The 22,580-nt window shown below is 54.5% G+C and overlaps 1 protein-coding gene across 1 annotated transcript in view; it reads left to right on the forward strand.

The window, feature by feature from the left end:
• Positions 1 to 698: 698 nt before the first annotated feature.
• The window catches only part of SLC38A10 (solute carrier family 38 member 10), a gene marked incomplete at its 5' end in the record, with an annotated part of 37,377 nt that continues 15,495 nt past the window's right edge, over positions 699 to 22,580 (forward strand). Inside the window, 10 exons of the mRNA XM_084273499.1 lie at positions 699 to 800; positions 1,868 to 1,985; positions 5,197 to 5,242; positions 6,756 to 6,849; positions 9,014 to 9,157; positions 12,026 to 12,150; positions 15,754 to 15,856; positions 16,674 to 16,856; positions 18,760 to 18,871; positions 19,053 to 19,159. Of these exons, the coding sequence (XP_084129625.1) occupies positions 699 to 800; positions 1,868 to 1,985; positions 5,197 to 5,242; positions 6,756 to 6,849; positions 9,014 to 9,157; positions 12,026 to 12,150; positions 15,754 to 15,856; positions 16,674 to 16,856; positions 18,760 to 18,871; positions 19,053 to 19,159 (1,134 nt within the window). The remainder of the gene's footprint in view (positions 801 to 1,867; positions 1,986 to 5,196; positions 5,243 to 6,755; positions 6,850 to 9,013; positions 9,158 to 12,025; positions 12,151 to 15,753; positions 15,857 to 16,673; positions 16,857 to 18,759; positions 18,872 to 19,052; positions 19,160 to 22,580) is intronic.

Raw genomic sequence — 22,580 nt, forward strand, 5'->3', positions numbered from 1 at the left:
TGTGTGTACATGTATGTGTACGTGTGTACATATATGTGTATGTGTGTGTACATGTATATGTGTACATGTATGTGTACACGTATGTGTGCACGTGTGTGCACATGTATGTGTGTACATGTGTGTGTACGTGTGTGTACGTGTATGTGTGTATGTGTAAGTGTATGTGTGCGTACATGTATGTGTACGTGTGTGTACCTGTATATGCACATATGTGTACATGTATGTGTGTACATGTGTGTGTACATATATGTGTGTACATGTATGTGTGTACATGTGTGTACATGTGTGTACATGTGTGTGTACCTGTGTGCATACATCTATGTGCACACCTTTACATACACGCACCTGCATGTCTCTGCCCGTGTGCCCGGCTCTCGGGGTGCCCCCACACAGGGGACACCCCCCAGAGTAACACCTGCCCCCCCAAAGGGGGCAACCCCCCCCCCCCCAAGCTCTGCTTGGAGCAGCTGGCTCGGTCCTCCAAGCCGGCAGGAGCAGCCGGCTGGCGGCCTCTCTACCCCCCCCCTCTCTCTGGCCGCCCCCTCGGTTTGCCGGAAGCGCCAGCAGAGCAGCGGAACCCGGAAGTGCCGCTGTGGCCGGTGCCGGCGGCGGGTCGGGGTCGGTCCCGTTATGGCGGGTACGGGCGGCTGAGGAGTCCCCTGAGGACGCGGCCGGGCCGTGCCGGGCCCCGCGGGGCCATGGCGGCGGGAGCGGCGGGTTCCAACTGGGGCCTGATCATGAACGTGGTGAACAGCATCGTGGGGGTGAGCGTGCTCACCGTGCCCTTCTGCTTCCGCCAGGTGAGCGCTCCGCCCGCCCGGCCGCTCTCCGGTTAGAGGCTGCCGGGGGCGGTACCGGCCGGTGGGGTGTCCTGCCGGTGCCCCACGTCGCCTTGGGTCCGGTGAGAGGGTCGGGGGAGGTGTGGAGGCCGGTTGCTGGTACCCCCTGTAGAGAGGGCCCGGTGTGGGGCTGGGGCCGGGAGTGTTGCTGGTGAGTTTGGAGTCCTGAGGGGCTCCCTGGTGTGGTGTCAGCCCCGGGACTTGGCTTTGGGCGGGGGGCAGCCAGGGAAGAACCCGCCGTGCCCCCACCTCTCCCTTTGGAGGGTGCCTGGTAGGAGCCAGTGAGCCAAGGAAGCACCAGTGATGGAGACTGGACACCTCTTGTACCAACTCCATGTGTGTCCCTCACACTGAGCCTTCCACATAATCCCTTCAGCCTTCCTTGGGAGCAGAAAGGAGGGGAAAAAAGGGAAGAGTTTATCCCTGTGATAAACATGAGGCAGCTCAGAGGTGTTGAGCTGTGCCCCTACTCCTCTTCTCTGGGAGTTTCCTCATCCCCACAGCTGCTCCACTCATAAATACAGCCAAAAAAGGGGGTGGCTGTGATTAAGATCTGGTGTCGCTTCCACCTGTCTGTCACCTGCTTAAAAACCGTCCAGTGGTTCACACCCCCCACTGCAACCGTGTGACCCAGCGAGCCTGGGAATCGGGTGACACTGTTAAATATTCCATGGAGGAAGTTTGGAAGGGAGTTTGCACCCTGGGATGAGGAGCAGCCTCTTGGGGGGAACCCGCTGAGAGCTGCGGAGAGCACTGGGGAGCCACAAACAGCTCCCAGTTCGTTCTTCAGCCCTTAAACTGGTGTGACTGGACGCTGTGGGAAACAGGTGGCTGCTCTGTGCTGTCCTTGGGGAAAAACTGAGCTCATGTGTCATGTTTCTCCTGGCTGCTCTCAAGCCAAGGAACTCCCAGTATGGCTGGAGAAACTCACAGGAGCCTGGAGGTGTTACGGAGCGGCCGTAGGGCTGTGCGGAACCACCGGCTCCCCACCTCACCCTTGTCTCTTCCCCTGGCTTCTCCCCTTTCAGTGTGGCATTGTCCTGGGAGCTCTGCTGCTCATTTTCTGTTCTTGGATGACTCATCAATCCTGCATGTTCCTGGTGAAGTCAGCCAACCTCAGCAAGCGCAGGACCTACCCCGGCCTCGGTGAGAACTCTCAGCTCTAGGGCTTTGTTATTTTTTTTGGGGGGGGTTGGTTTTTCATTTTTAACTGTGGTTTTACTTTGACCTCTTTAATTTACAACTTTCCTACTGATGTTGTTGGAACAGCACATGGTTTCTTCATGTAGTTTTCTATTTGTGTTGTTCTCTGTCGGTCTCTCCTCCCCACTTCTGCCCGCCGCCCCGTGTCCCCAGGGGAATGTGAGGGTTTAATTCTGCTCTTGCTGGGGAAGTTAATAGGCAGAGAATTGTTTTGACTCTGCGGGGCAGGGGAGGAGCTGCAGGCACTGACTGATCAAACCCCAAGTTTTCAGGAGCTGGCGTAGCGGGTGTCTGCTGCCAATTATCGGGCTCGGCACGAAAGCCGCCGAGCTTCCCCACCCCAGTGTGCTGCTGGGGACATCGGGTTCTGCCAGCTGAGAGGCTGGCACGGAGCTGGGGCTGCCTGGATCTGAGCTGCCTTCATGGCAGAGCAGAGAGGAAACCAGAGTGCTGGGGATTCAGTAAAAACATCTGCAAGATTCATGGGTGGGTTTTTGGCAGAGCCTGCCAAGCCCTCGTCCTCCCAGCTCGGCGTCTTTGCGCTGGCGCCGGGGTTGGCTTCTGCTTGTCAGCTCTCTTCTGCTCCTGGGGAGGGGCAGGAGGAGGTGCTGGGGTTCTGTTCCTCTCTGTTGGTGTGTGCAGTGATGGGAAAAGTTGTTTTTTTCCTCGTTTTCCCCTTCTTTCTCTGAAGGAGGAGAGAGTTGGCTGGCGTTGCCCTTGGTAAAAGCTAAAGAGACGCGTGGCTCGCTCGCTGGCAGCTGGGTCCCCTCCATCCTCAGAGTGCCTGAGGTGCTGCTACCAGGCTGCGCCTCCCAGTTCCATCTGCTGGAAAAACCCAGAAGGTCAGGAGGTTGTGCAGTCCCAGAGGTGGTGCCTATGATGCCAGAGGGGCAGGGGGAACCCCCAGGTAGCATCCAGCTCAGCCCCACTGCTCCCAGCCCAGCTGCCCGCCTTGCCCCTCCCCAGCCCCCCTGTACAACGCGCCTTTGTGTGCCGCTTCCCCCGAAGTACAGAGAGTCCCCTGGGCCTTGGAGCCTCTCCCGGGGAGAAGGGATCCTCCTCGCTTTCTGCAGCCAAAGGGCTCGAATACACAGAGGACCAGTAATGCTTCCAAACTTCCTGGCACACGAAGGTTGGCAGCGATGCCTCCGCTCCCTCTGCCCTGGGAGAGGTGCCACCGGGAGGGGAGAGCTCCGGGAGGAAAAGCAGCGTCCCTATAACGCATCCTAATGCAGCAAGGTTGAGCAGCTCCACACAGACAGCCTTTTGTCACCGCCAGCTCCTGCCCTGGTACATCTGTGAGAGATCCTGGCAGCCCCCACAGCCCATTCTGTGGGAGGCTTTGGCACTGCTGAAAGATGGAAGAGAAGTTTTGCAAATCCACTTCAGCCAGACGTTCCCTTCCGGAGGGATGTCGGGAGCCGGCGTTACGGCCACGCAGAGCTGATACCCAGCCCAGGCAGCTTCCCCTGGCAGCACCCTGTGCCTGGGGGGGGTTGGGTATTGAAAATGTTTTGCTCTTCACAGCTGTTCTCCTGCGTTTGTGGAAGGGAAGAGCTGCAGGCAGATGTATGGACAAGCAGGGAAACGGGATGTGCTTCCCAGGAGGACTTTACCGGGGAGATGAGTTAATGCTGGGGCCCTGGCAGGCTGCCTGTGCTGGGTAGTGACCCCGTGGGAGGCAGCTGGGCTCTGCTCTCTGCCAGTGCCAAAACACAGGCTGCCCCTTCTAGGAAGGCTTGGCTTCAAAGGGCTTCTCTAATTACCCAGCGGATCCAGCTCCACCCAGCTTATTGGGTGTCTAGAGATCCCAGCCCTGGACACCTTATTTTACACTCCTCATAAGATAAAGGATCCAGTTTTTCCCAGTGCCCCCTGATGGGGACCTCTTAGAGCAGCCCAGGAGACTGATTGTTTCTCCAAACCTCCAGCCTCCTAGACTATCGCCAGCGGGTTTAGCTGCTGTCTGGAGGCACCCACCTGCCTGCACTGGAGCACACAGCAACAGTTAATGTCCAGGACACAGGGAGATGGGGATGTTTCCTCCTCATTCCCAAACGAGGTGAGAGCTGGTGGCCAAAGCTGTGTGGTCGCCTGTTCCTCCCGCTCTGTCACCGAGCCACCAGCTATTTTCGGTGCTACCCCGCATAACAGCTCTGGTCTCTGGTTTATTTTTCTCCTGTAGCTCTCCTGCTGTGCTTTTTTTTTGCCTCATTCTATGGGAGAACATCTTGTTTCCTTAGTTTTTAGCTCGAACAGAATCCAAAGAAATCAGGGTAAGTTAATAGTGAAAGAAATAGCAGAAGGTGCTTCCAGAAGCAAATAAAGTTTGTTTATCTCCGGGGATGTACCTTGGGAGAAGCCAAAGGGGAGCCCAGGGTGGTGGTTTTCACGTTGAACCTCAGCACTTAAAGACAGAGAACTGGGCCATGTGGTCTGTGCTTGGAACCAGAGGTCTCAATTCCCCTTCTTCCCAGTAAGAGCTAAAAATAGGAGCGGAGTTTTCTTGGCGGTTTCTTCTCTCTTAAGAGAAAGCGCGATGATTTAACGGCCGCTGAGCGCTTTCTGCTTCAAGCTACAACTCGAGAAGGGGAGGAGAGGCTCTTGGCAGCAGCCTGGTGGTGGTGTGGGTTGGGAGTCCTGGGTATTCTGGGGATGGGATTGAACGTTCTGGGCACCGTCTTCAAGCTCCAGCGCTGTCAGGAGGTTCAGTTCTAGGGAAAAGATAAAAATAAACCCGAGAGCTCGATTGAAACTTTGCTCTGTGGTAACTTTTTGCCACACAGCATCTTCTCCACACGCGTGTTCCCTTCCACACCGACTGGCTTTTGATGGTTGCCACGTGTGGCTGCTACTTCACACGCTTTTCTTTTATTTTAGCCTTTGTTTTTTGCTTTAAATAGGAAAAAAAAGCAGGTTCCAAGCTTTTATTTTTCTCCCCCATCTCCTCCTCATCTCTGTTCCTGTCTGACATGGTTTGCAGAGGGAATGTCTGAAGAGGAAAGTGGGCGGGCGAGGGAGGGAGCCCCAAAACCCAGCGCTGGGGGGTTCCTGCTGTACTTCCCTCTGTCACTGTTGAATGGCCAGCTTGTGTATGGACCACGTTCTGGATCTTTCTTTCACTAACTGTTGTTGTTTTTTTCCCCCCCCTCAGCGTTTCATGCCTATGGAAAAGCAGGAAAAATGTTGGTGGAAACAAGGTAATGTGCTGCTTGCTTGAGCCTGACTGGGTTTTAGTGCAAAATGCTCTGTAGCCTCTCCTGGCCTTGCTGCGCCCTCATTTCTCACCCTCCGGCTTCCCCTGGTCCCAGAAGTCTCCTTTGCCACCTGGAATTTGGATGAGAGCCTAGGTGGGATCCCCTGAGCACAGCTTGTGGTGCTGCCTTCAGTGTCCCACCCGTTCCTGAGCGCTTCCCAGATCGTGGGAGCACACAAGCCGGGGGATGAGCTCATCTCCCGCCCCGCTGCCTGCGCTCCGACATCCTGGGCATGTCAGGGTGAAACCCCTGCCAAGACTGCTGTGGGTTAGTGTTTGGAGTACCTCAGATCCACCCTTTAGCTCCTGGGGTCCTGCCCTTTCCCCTGTGAGATGCCTGGTGTTAGGAGATGTCTTTTGGGGGGAACCCTGCCTCTGCTTCAGGCTCTGGTTCCCCCGATGACCCTCGCAGGTCTGTGGCTGCGATGGGACTGAGTTGTTACAGCACTGCCTTTCCCAGCAGAGATTCTTTTGGTCTTGAGCCTGGGCCAGTCGGCAGTGCTGGCTCCTTCCCCCTCCCAGCTGCACACTGCTGCAGAACACCACAAGCACACAGAATATTCCTCAGATGTTACTCCTCTGCGCAAGCGATCGCTGTAATTCCATGGGGAGCGTGCAGAATCAGAGCTGGGAGGGAAAGTGGCCCGTGTGCTTGTGAACAGGAGGAGAAGCAGTTCATAAGGTGGCCTCCTCCTTAAAGTGGGGTTTGTTTTGTGGAAAGAAGCTTTGAGATTTGGTATCGTGGTGTTCGGGGTGGGCCCCTGCTGTGGGGCTGAGAGAACCTCGGGCTGACTCTTTTAAAACTGCTTTTTCCCCTGAGAAATAAAGGAGCTCGTGTCATCTCTGAGATCTTTTTATTCTGTGGCTCCAACCAGCTGCCAGACCCAGGTGGACGGAGCTTCTCTGGGTTTTGTTTTACCAGGGGGTCAAACACAGGATGGGTTGACCAGCCCTTCCCAGCCCTGGGGGTAAGAGCTCGGTGGGTCCTCCCCATCACACCCCCTCGTGGGGCTGTGAGGGCAGGAACCCCGTGGGCAGGAACCCTGCTTTGTTGCTGCATGCTGAGCCTGGCCTTCAGCATGGGCTCAGCAAGATGTGGGTGGAGGGTGGTTCCTTGGTACCATTGGGAGCAGTGGGATCCTGAGGGATCTTTGGCTGTTGTGGTTGTGTGCAGGGTGTAGCCTTTGGGACCCTGGGACCTTTGTCTGTGGCTGCTGGTGAAGGGTTATATTGGATGTCTCTTGCTCTGGACTGTAGGAGCATCCCCAGTGCTCACACGTTACTGGGGGGGGGTCCCATCACCGCAGGCTCCGCTGTGGCAGTCCCAGGCAGCATCACTGAGGGCGATGTGGGGTACAAATCCTCTGGGAATGTGGCTGCTGACACACACTGGAGTGGGACCTGCGTTCCTGGGATCCTGCTCCAGCCTCTAACCTCTGCACCTGGTGTTTCTGCAGCATGATTGGGCTGATGCTGGGAACCTGCATCGCTTTCTACGTCGTCATCGGGGATTTGGGCTCCAACTTCTTTGCCCGGCTGCTTGGACTTCAGGTAAATAACCCCCCCCCCAGGCCCCCCCTCCAATGCAGGTGGTGGTTCTTGCATGGAGACACTGGGTACTGTGCTCTGCAGCTCTCCTGGCTCTGGCTGGGATGGAGTTAACTCTCTTCCTGGCAGCGGGTGCAGCTGGAATGAGGAGGAGAATATTGTTGATAACACGCTGGTATTTGGGTTGTCGCTGGGTGATGTTTACACCGAGTCAAGGACTGTTCAGCCTCTCGCCCTGTCCCTCTGGAGAGGAGCTGAGAGGGGACAAAGGGACAGCCCATGCTATGTGGCATCACGCTCTGTGTGTTACTGGGGGTTTGGGGAGGCTTAGGAACCAGCTGGGCATCAGTGGCCCGTGGGTGGTGAGTGATCATGCTGCACATCTCTCCTTTTGTGTGTCATGATACTGTTGTTCTCTTCTGTTGTATTAAAATCTGGCTTGTAACAAAAATAGCGTGGCCAGTAGGTCTGGGGAAGTGATTGTGCCCCTGGACTCGGCATTGGTGAGACTGTACCTCGAGTGCTGGGTCCAGTTCTGGGCTCCTCACCATAAGAAGGATATCGAGGTCCTAGAGAGTGTCCAGAGAAGGGCAACCAGGCTGGGGAAGGGGCTGGAGGGCAAATCCTCTAAGGAGCAGCTGAGGGAGACGGGGGTGTTCAGCCTGGAGAAGAGGAGGCTGAGGGGAGACCTTCTCCCCACCTCCACTGCCCTGCCAGGAGGGTGCAGAGAGGTGGGCGATGGTCTCTTCAGCCAGGGGACAGGAGATGGGACAAGGGGAAATGGCCTCAAGCTGCACCAGGGCAGGCTCAGCTCAGATGTGAGGGGAAAGTTCTTCCCTGGCAGAGTTGTGGGGCTGTGGCACAGGCTGCCCAGGGAGGGGGCTGAGTTTCCACCCCTGGGATCTGGTTTAGCACAGGACAGGAACGGTTGGACTCGATGATCTTAAAGGTCTTTTCCAGCCTTGTGATCCTGTGATTAAACTGTCTGTACCTCACCCCACAAACTTTCCTCCCCCCTCCCTTATTCTCTCCCCCATCCCACCAGCAGCAGGGGGAGTGAGCAAAGGGCTGTGGGGTTGGTTTAGCCACTGGCTGAGTCCAACCCTGACAGAGGCAGCGTTGGGGTCACCTCCCAGCCAGCTCGAGCAGCGCGCCTCGCACGGAGCAGCGAGCTCCAGGAAGCCTGGACATATGGTGAACAATCAGCCCTGTAAAACCCCCAGGAAGGCACTTCCACCAGAGGAATTCTTTTCAACTCGGTCTCCGTTCATTCTGGAGCAGATTCCCAGAGGACACGATGCTTCCTGTCTTAATTCCTGCCCCTAACGGGTAGCGACAGACGGTTCCCCTGCCCGAGCTCTCACCCCCTTCCAGCCTTCTGGTTCAAGAGGGGTGTTGATTGTCCCATCCCTCACTGTTTCAGTGGCCAGTTACTGTGCTCCTGCCTCCCCTTTGAGGTCAAATAAGCTGTGTGATGAGCTCTAGAGGTGCTGGAGGTTTGTGCCCCTCTTCCAGGCGAGCTGTGAGCCGGGCTGCGCTCCGAGCCGGCGCGAGGGCTGTGCTGGGGAGCGGGATGGCCATGTGGAAGGATTTTTGGCAGGGCTGTTATCTGTTCTGCCTGATGCTGCTAAGCTCTGATTAAGGCCCTGCAAAGTTCAAAAGATGGGTTGTGGCTGCAGCCAAATTGGGTATTAAATATTTTCAAGCATTTCAGAGTGTTCTGCTGTAGTAAATACCAGCATGAGGTTTTTTGATTAATTTTCTGGATCAGGATTTCCAAGACTTCCATCTCTTGTCTCCCAAGAAAGTGTAGTTTTTATTTAATTGCATGAAAATACCCAAACAGCTTCTGCTGGATTAGCATTGAACACCCTCCCTCCCCTCCCCAAATACTTCCAGGGTCGGAAGGGACCTGTCACATGCTGTGCAGAGCAACAGTGGCACCCAGTGACTGCACAAGCTCATCACAGACCTCACCAAGGCAGTCAGCACCGAATCTCTGCATCCGAACAGAAGCAGAACTCCACCTTGGAAATCCATCCTGGGTTTTGCATCATTTCTCACTCTGGACAAATGAACCAGGCTGGGGAGATCCTTTGCTAATTCAGTGGGATGGTTGGAGTATTGTCATCCCTGCTCCAGTTCCTTATGTGGGTCCTTTCTCCAGGTGTCGGGCAGTTTCCGCATCGTCCTGCTCTTCGCTGTCTCCCTGTGCATCGTCCTTCCACTGAGCCTCCAGAGGAACATGATGGCCTCCATACAGTCGTTCAGTGCCATGGCCCTGATCTTCTACACTGTGTTTATGTTTGTGGTGAGTATTGATGCTGGGAATGCTGGGCTTCCTATTGTTTTAACACAGATATTCCCACTGGGACAGCCTGCAGGTGCAGACCTCCAGTTTAAAATGTCCTTCCTGATAATTAGGGTAGAACGAGCGATCAAGGGTGCTCGTGCTCTCAAGGTGGGGAGGTGCTGACTGTAGAAACTGGTCAGTGGCTCTCTGAGCTCTTCCACATGCTCAGGGCTGTGGCAGGGTGAGTAACAATAATCACAGAATCCCAAGGTTGGAAAAGACCTTCAAGATCATCAAGCCCAACCATTCCTGTCCTGACCAGATCCCTAAGTACCTCATCCACCTTTCTTTTTAAGCACATCCAGGGATGGTGACTCAGCCCCCTCCCTGGGCAGCCTGTTCCAGGCCCCAACAACACTTTCAGTAAAGAATTATTTCCTAATATCTGAGCTGACCCTGCCCTGTGGCAGCTTGAGCCCATTTCCCCTTGTCCCATCTCCTGTCCCCTGGCTGAAGAGACAATCGCCCACCTCTCTGCACCCTGCTGTCAGGGCAGTGGAGGTGGTAAGGTCTCCCCTCAGCCTCCTCTTCTCCAGGCTGAACACCCCCAGCTCCCTCAGCTGCTCCTCAGAGGATTTGCCCTCCAACCCCTTCTCCAGCTTGGCTGCCCTTCTCTGGACTCACTCCAGGACCTCGATGTCCTTCTGATGGTGAGGAGCCCAGAAACCACAAACCAAGCTGCGGTTTGTTCCCCTTGTCAGCATCTGACAATTTAGGGCTCTGAACCTTTAAATCCAAAGATGGGGGGGAAAAGTACCTGGAAGCAGAAGGCCTTTTCATCCTGTGTTGGTGCTTTGCCTTGAAAACCTCAGCTTTTCTAATCCATGGGGGAAGGCAGCCCTTGTTAAGGACTCGGCCACGTACCTTGCACACTTCCTTGCAGCTGACTGTTGATGTCTTCCTGGCAACAAGTAGTTTGAGTTGTGAGACACCAGCACTTCTGTTCCTGAGCATTGAAAGCTTCTGGAAGTCAGTATACATGGCATGTACTTGTCCATAACTATTTCTACAGTAGTTTTTCTTTATGGAGGTGACTGTGCTCCTGGCTGTTGGGATTAAGCCGGGTAAGTTGCCAGTTACCCAACGCTGGCCCTGCTTGGCTTGGCTGAGCGTGTTCACCCAGAGGTGGAGACTCTTGTCTTGCCTTTTAATGACTTCAAGTCTCACCTTGTGGATGTTTGGGTGGTTTGTTTGTGGAGTCCCAGCCCTGGCTCTCCCAAATTTCAGGAGTGGAAGAGCCAGAACAAAAGGAGGAAAAGGGAGGTGTGGAAATTCTTTCCAGGGTTTTTTTTTAGCTTGTTGTGCTGGGTCATGCTTCTCAGCTTGGGAAGAAGGAGCCTGGAAAGGGTAAATGAGTGTTTCCCCAAACTGCCCTGTTCCAGGAGCTGTGCCTTTAAGAAAACCACAACATTGAATGAGGGCTGGCTGCACTAAAATGTGATCTCTGGGGATTAGAAAAGCCCCGTTCGGGTGATATTCTAAACAGGCATCAGACATATTTACCTTCTGTTTCCTGTGCAACCCAATGCCTACCAGGCTCCCTGTCAGTGGTGAAAGCTCCCCTGGCCTCGCCTGGGTGCCTCACTCTCCCTGTTTTCCTGAAGTTTATCCTTCTTTTTGAGGAGCTGGTGTTGTTAAAGGACTCTGGAGTAGCAGCGTGCAGGTGGGGTCCTGTCAGGAGCCTTTGTCTCTCTCTCTGTTGAACAGGAATCTTCAAGGCAAAGGTTGTTTCCTGTTTGGATTTAAAAATGTGTTTTAAAAAAAAACCCCAAAGCACAAAAGAAATTGCTGGGAATGATAATTGTCCCAGTTAAATGAGTGTCAGTGGGAATTGTTCCACCCTGGTACGTCTTGTGATGTCTGATGACATCAAACAAGGGGGGAATGTCAGAGCTGCTTTAAAACACCCCCCAGGATCCTTGATGTCAAGGGACCCTCAGAGGGAGCTTTAATAAAATGGGTGGGTGCGGTGGGGAGCTGGAGAATCTCCCCAGTAGAGATCAGGCTGTTCCTCACAGAGCTGCCACATGCTGCCTTGTATCCCAGCACTGGCACTTCTGCTGCCATGAAGTTGTTTCAGTTGGAAGGAATAACTGCTTGTATCAGTACAGGCTGGGGGATGACCTGCTGGAAAGGAGCTCTGTGGAGGAGGACCTGGGAGTCCTGGGAGATGACAGGGTGGCCATGAGCCAGCAGTGTGCTCTGGGGGCTGAGAGAGCCAATGGGATCCTGAGGGGCATCAAGATGAGTGTGGCCAGCAGGTTGAAGGAGGTGATCCTCCCACTCTGCTCTGCCCTGGTCAGGCCCCACCTGGAGTGTTGTGTCCAGTTCTGGGCTCCCTGGTATAGAAAAGACAGGGATCTCCTGGAGAGAGTCCAGAGGAGGCTACAGAGATGATGAAGGGCCTGGAGCATCTCCCCTATGAGGAAAGGCTGAGTGAGCTGGAGAAAAGAAGACTAAGGGGGGACCTTATTAATGTTTATCAATATCTTAAGTGTGGGATGTAGGGGGAAATGGGCAGCCACTTTTCAGTGTCTGTGGGGATGGGACAAGGGGCAATGGCTGCAAGTTGGAGCACAGGAAGTTCCACACCAACATGGGGAAGAACTTTTCCCCAGTGAGGGTGATGGAGCCCTGGGACAGGCTGCCCAGGGGGTGTGGAGTCTCCATCTCTGGAGAGATTCCAGCCCCGTCTGGACTCCAACCTGTGCAGTATGAGCTGGGGAGCTGCTTTGGCAGGGGGGTTGGACCCGATGAGCTCTCCAGGTCCCTTCCAACCCCTGTGATTCTCTGATCTTCACCCCCTGTTCTTTCTCTTGGCCACAGATCGTGCTGTCATCCTTCAAGCACGGCCTCTTCAGCGGGCAGTGGCTGCGCCGAGTGAGCTACACTCGTTGGGAGGGGATTTTCCGCTGCATCCCCATCTTCGGCATGTCTTTCGCCTGTCAGTCGTAAGTACCCACCCTCCTTCCCTCTCCTGGCAGCTGGGGTGGGCAATGAGTTTTTGGGGAGGGCAGAGGGTCACGAGGCTCTGTGAGGGGACAGATCCCATCTGCTTTCCTATTTTATTTTCATCAGAATCTTTTCCAGCCCGCTGCAGCACAGCACCTCCTCCTGTTGTGACCCCTTTGTTACCTACGTGGGGGGGAGTTATATTTCACTCTGGAGTTAATGGGCTTGAGCAACACGAGCTCATTTAGGCCAAACAGATCCTCAGTGGAGTAAAGCCCGTTGCTTCCTATACAGCTGTGTGAAATGATGGATTTCCCCCCTGTTTCTTGGAAGGAATGATGTAGTACTGGGGAAGGCATCAAACAGGAGGGGGATCAGCTTTTAAGGGAGCATACAAACAGGAGGGGAATCGCCTTTTTAAAAGGGTAGATAATGGCAGGGCAAGGGGGATGGATTAAAGCTGAAGGAAGGAAGGGTTAAATGAGATGTTAGGAGGAGGTTTCTTGCAGAGTGAGTGGTGAGGGGCTGGAACAGGCTGCCCAGAGAGGTGGTGGGTGCCCCGTCCCTGGGGGTATCCAAGGCCAGGCTGGATGGGACCCTGGGCAGCCTTGTGTAGATCCAGGCCTGGAGGTTGGTGGCCCTGCCTGTGGCAGGGGGGTTGGAGCTCTGTGATCCTTGTGGTCCCTTCCAACCCAGACCAGCGTGTGATTCTATGATTTTATGAAGGCAGCAGGGCTGAGCCACGGCAGGGCACCCACACACCCCCTCAGGGTAGCGTACGCTCGCTGCTTCCCCAAATTTCTTTGAGAACCCTCAGCAGATCCCCCAGCCATTGACTTTGGAGACTCATTTGCACATTTCCAGTTACCTGCCTTTAACAAGGGTTTCCATTGGCACACAGAAGGCCACGGCAGCGATGAACCAGGCTGGTTTCACCTTCCTCACAGCGTTACCTTCCACACCGAAATGGCAAGTGCACGCTACGTGCCTGGCCAGAATAGTAACAGCCTTTAAATAGCAGCCTAAATCCAAATGTGGACATGGAAAAGACCATCCTCGTTTGGAAGGCTGGCAGAGCCGGGCTTTCCCCCCCCTGCAGCTCTAGCAAACGGGTAGCATGCCAACACTAAATGAATGTGACAGATAAAATTTGCTCAGACTGCTGTGTTTACACCCACATGCAAGATCCAAATCATCATTTTCCACTTATCGGCTCTCTTGGCAGCTCAGTTCCTACCCCAACACGCTCCAGTCTTGCTGTTTAATGTCTCCATTACAACTGGCGAAGGGAATTGTACTCTTTTACAGCTTTACCTTGTTAACACTTTAGAGGTTTTAAATTCCAGTGGGTTTTTAGGGTTTTTTTTTTCTCTCTTCTGGTAGCCACACCATACCCAGCACAATTTTGCTGGGAGATGGAAACGAAGGGAAATTGTTTGGCCAGGGCCAAGGGTGCGTGTTCCTAAATATAGGCTGCGGTACAGCGCTTACGTGGCAAGCTGAACGTAAAGCTAGGCATGGTTTTTCCAAGCATTTGGGCAATGTGCTGTCCCCAGACAATCTTTTACAAGCCTGTTGTTCCCAGCTAGGTAGGTTTAACTTTGCTAACCCCTGAACCACCTTTTTAAAAATTCAATAATTCCAATGGAAAGCGGAATTCCTTTTCCTTAATGCTGAGTGAGGTAAATAAACATGCTGGTATTCTAGCTTGGAAAACTTTCTCCCTGCATTACTTGCGAGTTCAATCCCCTTCTCTCTTGAAAAGCTGCCCTGGTGTTGCTGAAGTTGCAAAGTAGGTCACTCCTCTGTGGTTGTGTAGCGTGGAAACGCGCTGCGGAGCTGTGAGGACTCTGGGGTTTCCTCCGCTGCAGCCTCCTCGCGCGACCTTGGTCGAGTCACTGAACCCTCTCCTTAAAGAGGAGCCAGCAGGAGCTTCCTGGGAAAAACCACCTCATTCCTGGGGATGGCTGTTGTGGTGTGAGTGGATGTCAAGATGCTGAGTTCATGGGGATGCTGGAAGGCAGGATGCTGTTGGTGTGCTCTGTGAGCATCGGGGCGCTGCAGGCTGTTAGTGCTGTGCTTGGAGAGCCTGCCTGGGGTGGGCCCTACAGTGAGGGGGTTCGGGTGCCCCTGAGCTGGCTCTGGCTGTATCAGAAGCAGGGCTGCTTTCTTCAGGGCTGCTCTTACTGCTTGTGCTGACTTGCCTGCTCCCTGCTCAGGAGGGACTGCCTGCTCATGCCCTTTGAGGTGCAGTGTACCCCATAATGTGGGGAAGGGTCCCCGATCCTTTGCTGCCCTTCGGTGTGGTCATTCTGCTCACAGATAAACCCCGGGTGTGTCAGGACATGCTGCCCACGTCTTGTCCTCTTGCTCCACCTTGAGAGGTGGTAATGGTCTGGAGGGCTCAGAGGTGCTCTGGGGGAGCTTGGGGGACACTTTGTTGGGCCTCCAAACCCAAGCTGACTAGCTGGGTGCTGTTAGGTGATGGCAGGAGGCCTGGCTGGGCTTCGCGTGGGGCTTTTCCCCATGCTGCTGCTCCTGCAGCCGTGCCATCCTGCACCCCACAGAGCCTCTCTGCCTCCCTCCTTTCTTCTCCTTCCCGGACCTGGATGTTTGGCTGGTCCCTCTGCCCCTTGTAGTACTGAAGGCCGGGATGCAGCTGCTTAATCTCATGGCCTCCCTCCGAAGGGCTGGCACGGTGTTCGCAGACCCTGCGCGTGTCTCACGGGCTCCTGCGAGCTGACGTGCTCGGCTTCCTCTGTGCAGAACTGTTTGACGTTAAGGGATTAAGGGTTAAGGATTTTTCTGCTTGGCCTTGGCCTGACACACTTTCTGTTAATGGCTTTGTGCCCACTGGAGCTGGGGATACCCCCTTCCCATCTAACTGGATGCTTCCCCCCCCTCCTCCTTTCTCCTGAGAGTTCCTTCAGTAACACGAAGCCAGGATGTAGCCACTTGAATTAAAGTAACAAGAGGTTAATGAGTTGCTAAAATATGCACCTGATGTCAAAAAAAGCACATTCCACACGCTTTCCAAGTCTGTAAATACCCCAAATCCCATGTAATTGGCGCTCCCGGCTTTCTATGAACTGAGCTCTACCAGCAGCGCTGAAACATGACAGGCGCTGCCTTCAGCTCTGTTTGTTTAACTTCTCTTTTCCACGGCGCGATGCTCTAACCTCCTTCCTGCTTTTGCTCTGTAAACACCCCGTCGCTTTAATTATCAGCCCAGAGAGCTCCAAGAACAATAATCTGCGATGCTCTGCCTGGCCCAGTGCCACTGGTGTTTCACTGGAACAAACGGTCATTCATTTTGCAAGGCTTTTGAACCCAAATGTTTACATCGCACGTTCAGCTCCACGTGGTGGGGTGGGGAGAGGCAGGAATATTTTTGCAACACTTAAGAAGTTATGAGTGTTCTGAAATCTCTTGGCATTAGCAATATAAATTGTGGAATAGCAGCGAGTGTTTACGCTCCTTAGGGGGAAGGTGTCAGGGATTCTTTGCTGCTGGGCTGAGGCAGGGAGTGTGTTGGAGTTGGGTTTTTTTTCTCTCTTTCTCTTTGCACAAGGTTTCCTTAAATAATTTACCCTTTTCTACAGTCAGGTCTTGCCCACCTATGACAGCTTGGATGAGCCGTCTGTTAAAATCATGAGCTCCATATTTGCTTCCTCCCTAAACGTGGTCACCACCTTTTACATCACGGTAAGAAATTTCCCCTTCTCTTTCCTTGCCAGAAGTCCCGCTCCGGAGGGTAACAGGGCTGATAATTTATCTTCTGTTGGGGTTGGTTTCTGCTTATCTGTATTTATTCTGAAAGATAAGTCGTTTCAGCAAAGCTGAAAGCAAAATTAGATGGGAGATGATGTGCAGGAGGCATTTGGAGAGGCCAAATTTTCAGTGGAAAACGTTTCCTTGGGTGGCGGGAGAGCAGAGAGCCTGCTCATCCATGGGCACCAGCCTGCCATCTGCCTTGCAGGGCCCAGCCTGGAGCTGGAGGTGCTGCCCAGAGCTTGGGAGAGCTTCTTCCAAGCCTGTTGTGGTTGGGAAGATGTGCAGGAAGTTAAGCCTGGTAAAGCACCAGTCAATAAACCCAAGTTGTTAATTCCTGAGAAGAGCCTTGCCCTGTGAGCTGGGCTGCTGATGGGAATCGTTACGGTCCCTCCCTTGTTGGAAGGAGGCGATCCAGGGGCCTGGTGGCACGCAGGGTGTCACCACTCTGTGTCATGGGCAGTGGCAGCTTTCCCTCACTCCATGAAAGCCCCAGATATCCAGTGACAAACTTGCCTCTGATTTTTTAGGAAGGTCCAGGGGGCTGTTAACTGCCTGTCTGGACTTTTGGGGGTGCTGCAACTAGGGCTGCTGTCAGGCTGTCCATGGAGGTGCCCCCACATTCATTCCCACCTCAGCTGGCTGTTCTAGACTCCCAGGAGGTCACTGACCTCCAGCCTTTTGTAAAAAGCAGATAGGAATGTGTTTAGGAGTCACACACCAACCTCTCACCTCCCCTCCTGCCGGACAGGTGGGCTTCTTTGGCTACGTGAGTTACACTGAAGCCATTGCTGGCAACGTCCTAATGAACTTCCCTTCCAACCTGGTGACGGAGATGATTCGCGTGGGATTCATGATGTCGGTAGCTGTGGGCTTCCCAATGATGATTCTCCCCTGCAGACAGGCGCTGAACACCCTTCTCTTTGAGCAGCAGGTAAGATCCTCTTGCATGGCCAAGGAGCAGCTTGGCTGCCTGGGTGTGCCCCTTTGAAACGTGCTTTTTGAAGGGCTATTGTGACTCTTTGGCTTCTGCTGCCGGGCTGCCAACCTGTGCTACTGACATGCCTTGGTTCTGGGAGACTCTGCTGACAACCACACGTTTCTGACTGGTGGTAGGTACAGAGGGACAAACCCTCAGGGGACACTGAAATCCAAAGTACCCCGTGTGTGGTGCTGGTGCACTGAGGGGCCCGTGGCAGCCTGTAAATCCTGCTCTGTGGAGAGGGTGATCTCTGGCACTCAGAGGTTCTTGTCCTCTCTGCAGAGGAATGTCGGGGGCGGAATGTTGTGAGCCCAGAGCCTGCTGTTGCTCTGCTGTGCCCCGAGTCCCGTGGCTGCTGTTGCTGCTGCTCCCCTGCTCCGCTGGGGATTTGGGCTGTTGTGCAGAAGTGTTACACAGTTCAGAGCCGAGGTGGTTCACCCCCTCAGAAAGAGAGAGAAACATGCTTTGGGAAACAGAGGAGCCTCCTTATTTCCTGCTGCTCCAGCTGGCATCCTTTTGCTGGCCAACTCAGTCTTGCTTTGCATTTAGCTCGAGCTTCTGTTCCTGGCCTCAGAGCACAGCCTTGTTTCCTCTTGCTTCTGTGTCTGCCTGCTCACTTCTGCTGTTGATTATTATTCTTCTTCTCATCCTTCCACCTCTGTCAGTAGCCTCATCCCCTCTGGGCTCAGATGTCCCCTTCCTCCAGCGCCTGCCCTGGGTGTTGGGTGCCGGTCTGGTGCAGAAGCCTGTGGTGGATTACAGCCTTCTCCCACACGTTCACCTTTCCCAGGGTCAGATCTTCAGACAGCCTTTGTGACTGTAGTTGGTCTGTCTGATTTAGACTGTAAGTCCCTTGTGGCAGTAGCGTGTTCTCCTCTGTGTATTGTACGGCGCTGAGCATGCCGATGGTATTCAGCAAATAACAGTAAGAGATTGTGGGAATGTTCTGAGGCCTTTGTGTATCAGCATAAATAGAAACCTCTTAGGGCAGGAAATAAAACTCCAGCAATTTATAGCTCTAAATCCTGCCACTTCTGTCTGTGAGAAGCCCCCAGCTCTTTTCTCACGTCGGGAAGCCCTGAGGATGGGGGAAGCTGATCGGTGACAGCCGGCAGGCGCAGAGGAGCGCTGGAAACACTGGGGATGGTTTTGGCTCTTGCCTGGGCTCTGCTCAGTGCTCTTTGGGCTCTGAACCTGTCACTTCACTTTCCTCTCTGCAGCTGGGAGAGCAGGGAGCTGCTGGTTCTCTGAGATGTGGGTTTGCTGGGCCCTCAGCTTTCTTGGGAGCATGGGGATGGGGTGGGAAGTGGAGGGCATCTGGAAACCCTCTGGTATGAGCAGCTTCCAGGCAGCACCAACCATCCTCTCTGCCTCGTAGCTGGGGTGTCTTCCATCAAGTCAGAGGAGCCGGTACACGTGTTGTGAGGCTGTGGGAACAGCCCTGCTCCTGCAGGCTGTAGCAAAGCCAGAGCTCTTCCCCCCTGTGACCGTTCTCCTGCCTGCTCAGCTGTCCCTCTTTCTCATGGCCTTGGCCTTGGGGCCGCTCGCTGAGGCTGGGCAGCTGCAGCACCAGCACTCACAATGCAGCTCCCCAGTTCGTGCTCGGGGCAGGGAGGGACTGGCAGCTTTGGCGCCGTGCCCCGTCACTCATGTTTGAAGGGTCCCATGCAGCTGCATATTAAAACTGCTCAACTGTGTCTAACTGCTCCCCCTGCCCCCTCCCCAGCATTTACCTCCCCAGAGACTGCAGTGTGGAGGTGACGAAGCTGCTGGGGTGAGCGCTTGGGAGCTGCGGGGTTCTGATGGGGGAGCTGAACTCATCCTCCTCCTCCTCCTCCTACCCTTTCTCTTCCAGCAGAAAGATGGCACCTTTGCTGCTGGGGGTTACATGCCCCCCCTTCGGTTCAAAGCCCTGACCTTGGCTGTGGTGTTTGGAACCATGGTGGGAGGCATCATGATCCCGAACGGTGAGTGGGGCGGAGGGAAGAAGGTCTGGCTGCTCAGCTGCTCTCGCTGGTTTCTTCTTGGCTTTCCTGGCTGGGATGGCCGAGGGTCACCCTGCCTGGGGGGCTTGAAGAGCTGCCATGGGCTGCTGCTCTGGCTGTCCTAGAAGAAGGACTGTTGCTGATTTCTCTTCTTCTTTGCCAGTGGAAACAGTCCTGGGCCTGACTGGTGCGACGATGGGAAGTCTCATTTGTTTCATCTGCCCAGCTCTTATTTACAAGAAGATCCACAAGAATGCACTTTGTTCACAGGTCAGTGCTGATGCTGCTTGACAATCCCCCCTAAGCCCTCTCCAGAGCCTGGGAATGTAGTTTATTTGGCTGGAACAGAGAAACTGCTCCTCTAGGTTCCCCCTTCAGTCTGCCCAGTACAGGTGGGAGCCGTTCTGGTTGGCTGCTCTGAGCAGCATCGCTTACAGGCACGCAGACAGCAGCCTGGCCTGCCTTGTGCTGGAACACCAGCTCTTTTTATCCCTCCAGCAGCAAGCAAAGCATTCATTTGGTGCATAAAACACTGCTGGTGGTTCACCTTCTGGTGGGCTTTGGGTTCTGTGCCTGCAGAAAGGGAAACCAAGGCAGCCTGTAAAACCTTAACGGGCCTGGACATCCCAACCTGCCTGGGCTGGGGAAAACAAACACTGGTTTCTCAGCGATGAGGTTCCTGCTGCTGACCCTCAGCTTTCTGCTTTCAACCAAAATAATACTAGTAAAACAGAACACACACGTAGAGGGGTTGCTTCAGGAATTGATTCTTTTTAAAATCCGGGGCCAGGCAGAGCCTGTTGGAAGTTCAGCTTTTCCCTTTGCTCCAGTTTGAATTGGCCTCCTCCGGGACTGAAACAAAGTGGCTCTTTGCTGGGCTTGATTTCTCTGGTTCTGCAAATCCTGGGCTTTTGTGGGGCTAAAATTAACACAGTTTGGGTTTAGGGTTTGGGGTTCCCCCCCACCTTAACTTAATCCACCATCCTTTTAGCAGACCTTTGCTCTGGCATTGCCAGTCACGACAGTGCTGGGCTGGGGAGAAGGTTTTTTTGGCAAACTGCAGAGTCAGCAGGGGGAAAGCACGACATTTTTGTGGGTCCTACAGAACTAATGGCTTTTTCTGTGTTTAATGACTTGTGGGTTTGTGAACCTACGTGGAGTTTTTGGGCAGGCTGTATTTTCTTTTCTTCTTTCCCCCACGCTTTCTCCGACACGAGGAAATAGTCCAACTTTCCAGCTTTCACTCTGAATTCTGACACTTTGGTCCGAAGTTCTTTGACTGAAACCCTGAGCAGGAGTCTGAATGCCAGCCTGGAGGGGTTTTTTTTCAGGGGAAACAAAGAACACTTTCAAGAATTCGCTTTCTATTCCGGCCAGGCCAGAACGTTTCTCTGCAGTGCCTTGAAATTGCACTTTAGGATGTGCTGAGCTCTTAGACTGGCTGCCCAGAGGCGACCTGTCAGCTGCTGGGGCTTGAACACTGGGGGCCCCTCACAATGCTTGACCTGAAACGCTGGTCACAAGGCTGGGGAAGATGTTTGTCCTGCAGAAATCCCCACAAAGGAACAAGGGCTTATCTAAAGCATCAGCCCCCCAGGTTACCCCACCGGTTCAAGGGGCTGGTAGCAAGCTGTCCAGCCTTCTCTTGAGATGATCCATGGCCTGTCAGGTTTGCATACTTGCTGTGACCGATGCTCTGAAGTGCTGCAGCGGGGGCACACCTGCCTTCGGAAGGCTACAGAGCACCTCCCTGCTCCTGAGCCCAATTCTGGGCCCACCCTCTCCTTGTTCCTCCAGGTCTTCTGCAAAGACTCATTTATTTTTTCCCTGAAGCTCTGTCTTTGGTCTCCTCCTTCATTCCTGCCTGCTTTGATCAGGCTCTCCTCAAAAATACTACCCCCAGTAGTCAGGGGGGCGAAGAAGCTGGCCCCGGGCGCAGCTGTCCCTCCCCTCCCTGCTTTCTCTTTCAGAACATTGTGTGGCTGCATTCGCCCTCCCTTAGCTTCCTTCCCAAGCAGCAGATCTTCTGAACTGCAGCTTTTATCACTGGCCTGAATTATCTTGACTCTTGTGGTTCTGCTGCTGAGAACCAGCTGCTTTTCTTGGGCCAGCTCTGGCATCCAGCGCAGCCCCGTCCCGTGTCGGGCAGCGGAGGGGCTGCCGATAGGAACCCCAGGTTTACCCAGCCGGGAAGGTGACGCAGGCTGAGACTGCAAAACGGGGGAGTGGTGTTATTAAAAGTGGTGGAGAAGTTTCCAAGGGAGGAGTATGGGCTGTCCCAGATGTTTGCTGGCCTGCAAAGAGCAATCAGGCAGCTTCTGCCAGCGAGTTGTTAATTATCGCGGCCGCTGGCAGCCGGCCGGGGCTGGGGACGGCAGCTTGGGCTAGGCTGGGGGGTGGCTGGGTTGAAATGAAAGGCTGGCTGTATTGGACAGACCATCAGGTACCAGAGCAGTTAAAAACCCTCAAGTCAGGCGTGCAGAGCTGGGAATGAGCTGAGGAAGAGCGTTCCCTTTCTTGTGGTTAAGCATCAAGCCTGTTCCTGTTAAAGGTGCGGGTCCGCGTCCTGCCGCCCTCCCTCCCTCCGGGAGCCTTGAGCTGGGGGGGGACGGGGTGAGGTTTGGCAGAGCGCTGCTGAAGGTCGTGTTGAGGTCTGTAAACAGAGTGTTTAACTTCTAACAGGAAGGTGTTGGCTTCCCAGTGTTGACACAAGCCTGTCCGAGAGGCCCCTCCTAGGGAGGCCAGAGCCGCTCTCCTCCCGGTTGGGGAAGAGGAGGTTGCGGAGAGGCTGCTCCAGGTCAGGAAATGACCCCTCGGTCTCACTCGGCTGCGGATGGAAAAGAGATTCCCCTCTGCCCTCCCGTGGTAGCACGGCAGCCAGCACACCTTCACCGCAGGCACTGTGGGTGGGTAACAGCCCTTGGAACACGATGGAGAGACAGAGAGACCCGGTGCTGAGCGGGGCTCTGCATTCCTTCCCCGTGACTCCCAAGCCTGGGTGTCCGGAGCGGCGCGGTTTGGAGGATGCCGTCACTCCGCACGAATGCACTGATGTTCTTCTTTGCTGACGGCTCAGGCGTGGTTGGAGGAGATGTGGGAGCGAATGGCACTGCTGTACAAAGCTCCACTGAGCTTCTGGGAGGAAGGATGGCTGAGGGAAAGCCACCGGTGGAGGAAACAGCCGCGTAAACTTCCTCTGCTGGGTTCCCCGCCGTGCTCGTAGCGCCTCTCTGGAGACAGGCCCTTGCTGTGCTGACCTGCCCGGTGAAGGGGTTTGCACATCCTTGTCTGTGTTGGAAAAACACTTCTGGGGCAGGGTCTCTGCTCCTGGCAGGTTTGCTTTTTGGAGGCAGGGAGATCCTTCCCTGGTGCTGGCTTGTAACCGCCCGCAGTTTGTCCCTCACACCAGGCTCTCAGCCCTTCAGCTGGACACGTTGGGGGTGGGTGGCTCCTCTGCCCACATTTGGTCCCTCAAGCCACCATGTCCTCACACCCCGTGTTCCTCCTCCAATCGCCACGTCAGCCCTGAGGTCCCTTGGGTACAAACCGCCCTGTTTTCCACATGGGAAGAATCCCAAACTGCAGACCTCTCTGTTCTGCCACCACTCCAGCCCTGGACAGCCCAGCCCATGGACTCTTCACAGGCAGCTGTGTCTGCCTGTACCTGCTGCTCGGGGAAGCTCATGGCTGA

Source organism: Gallinula chloropus (genome assembly GCF_964237585.1).
Source record: "Gallinula chloropus genome assembly, chromosome: 20".
Lineage (NCBI taxonomy): Eukaryota > Metazoa > Chordata > Aves > Gruiformes > Rallidae > Gallinula > Gallinula chloropus.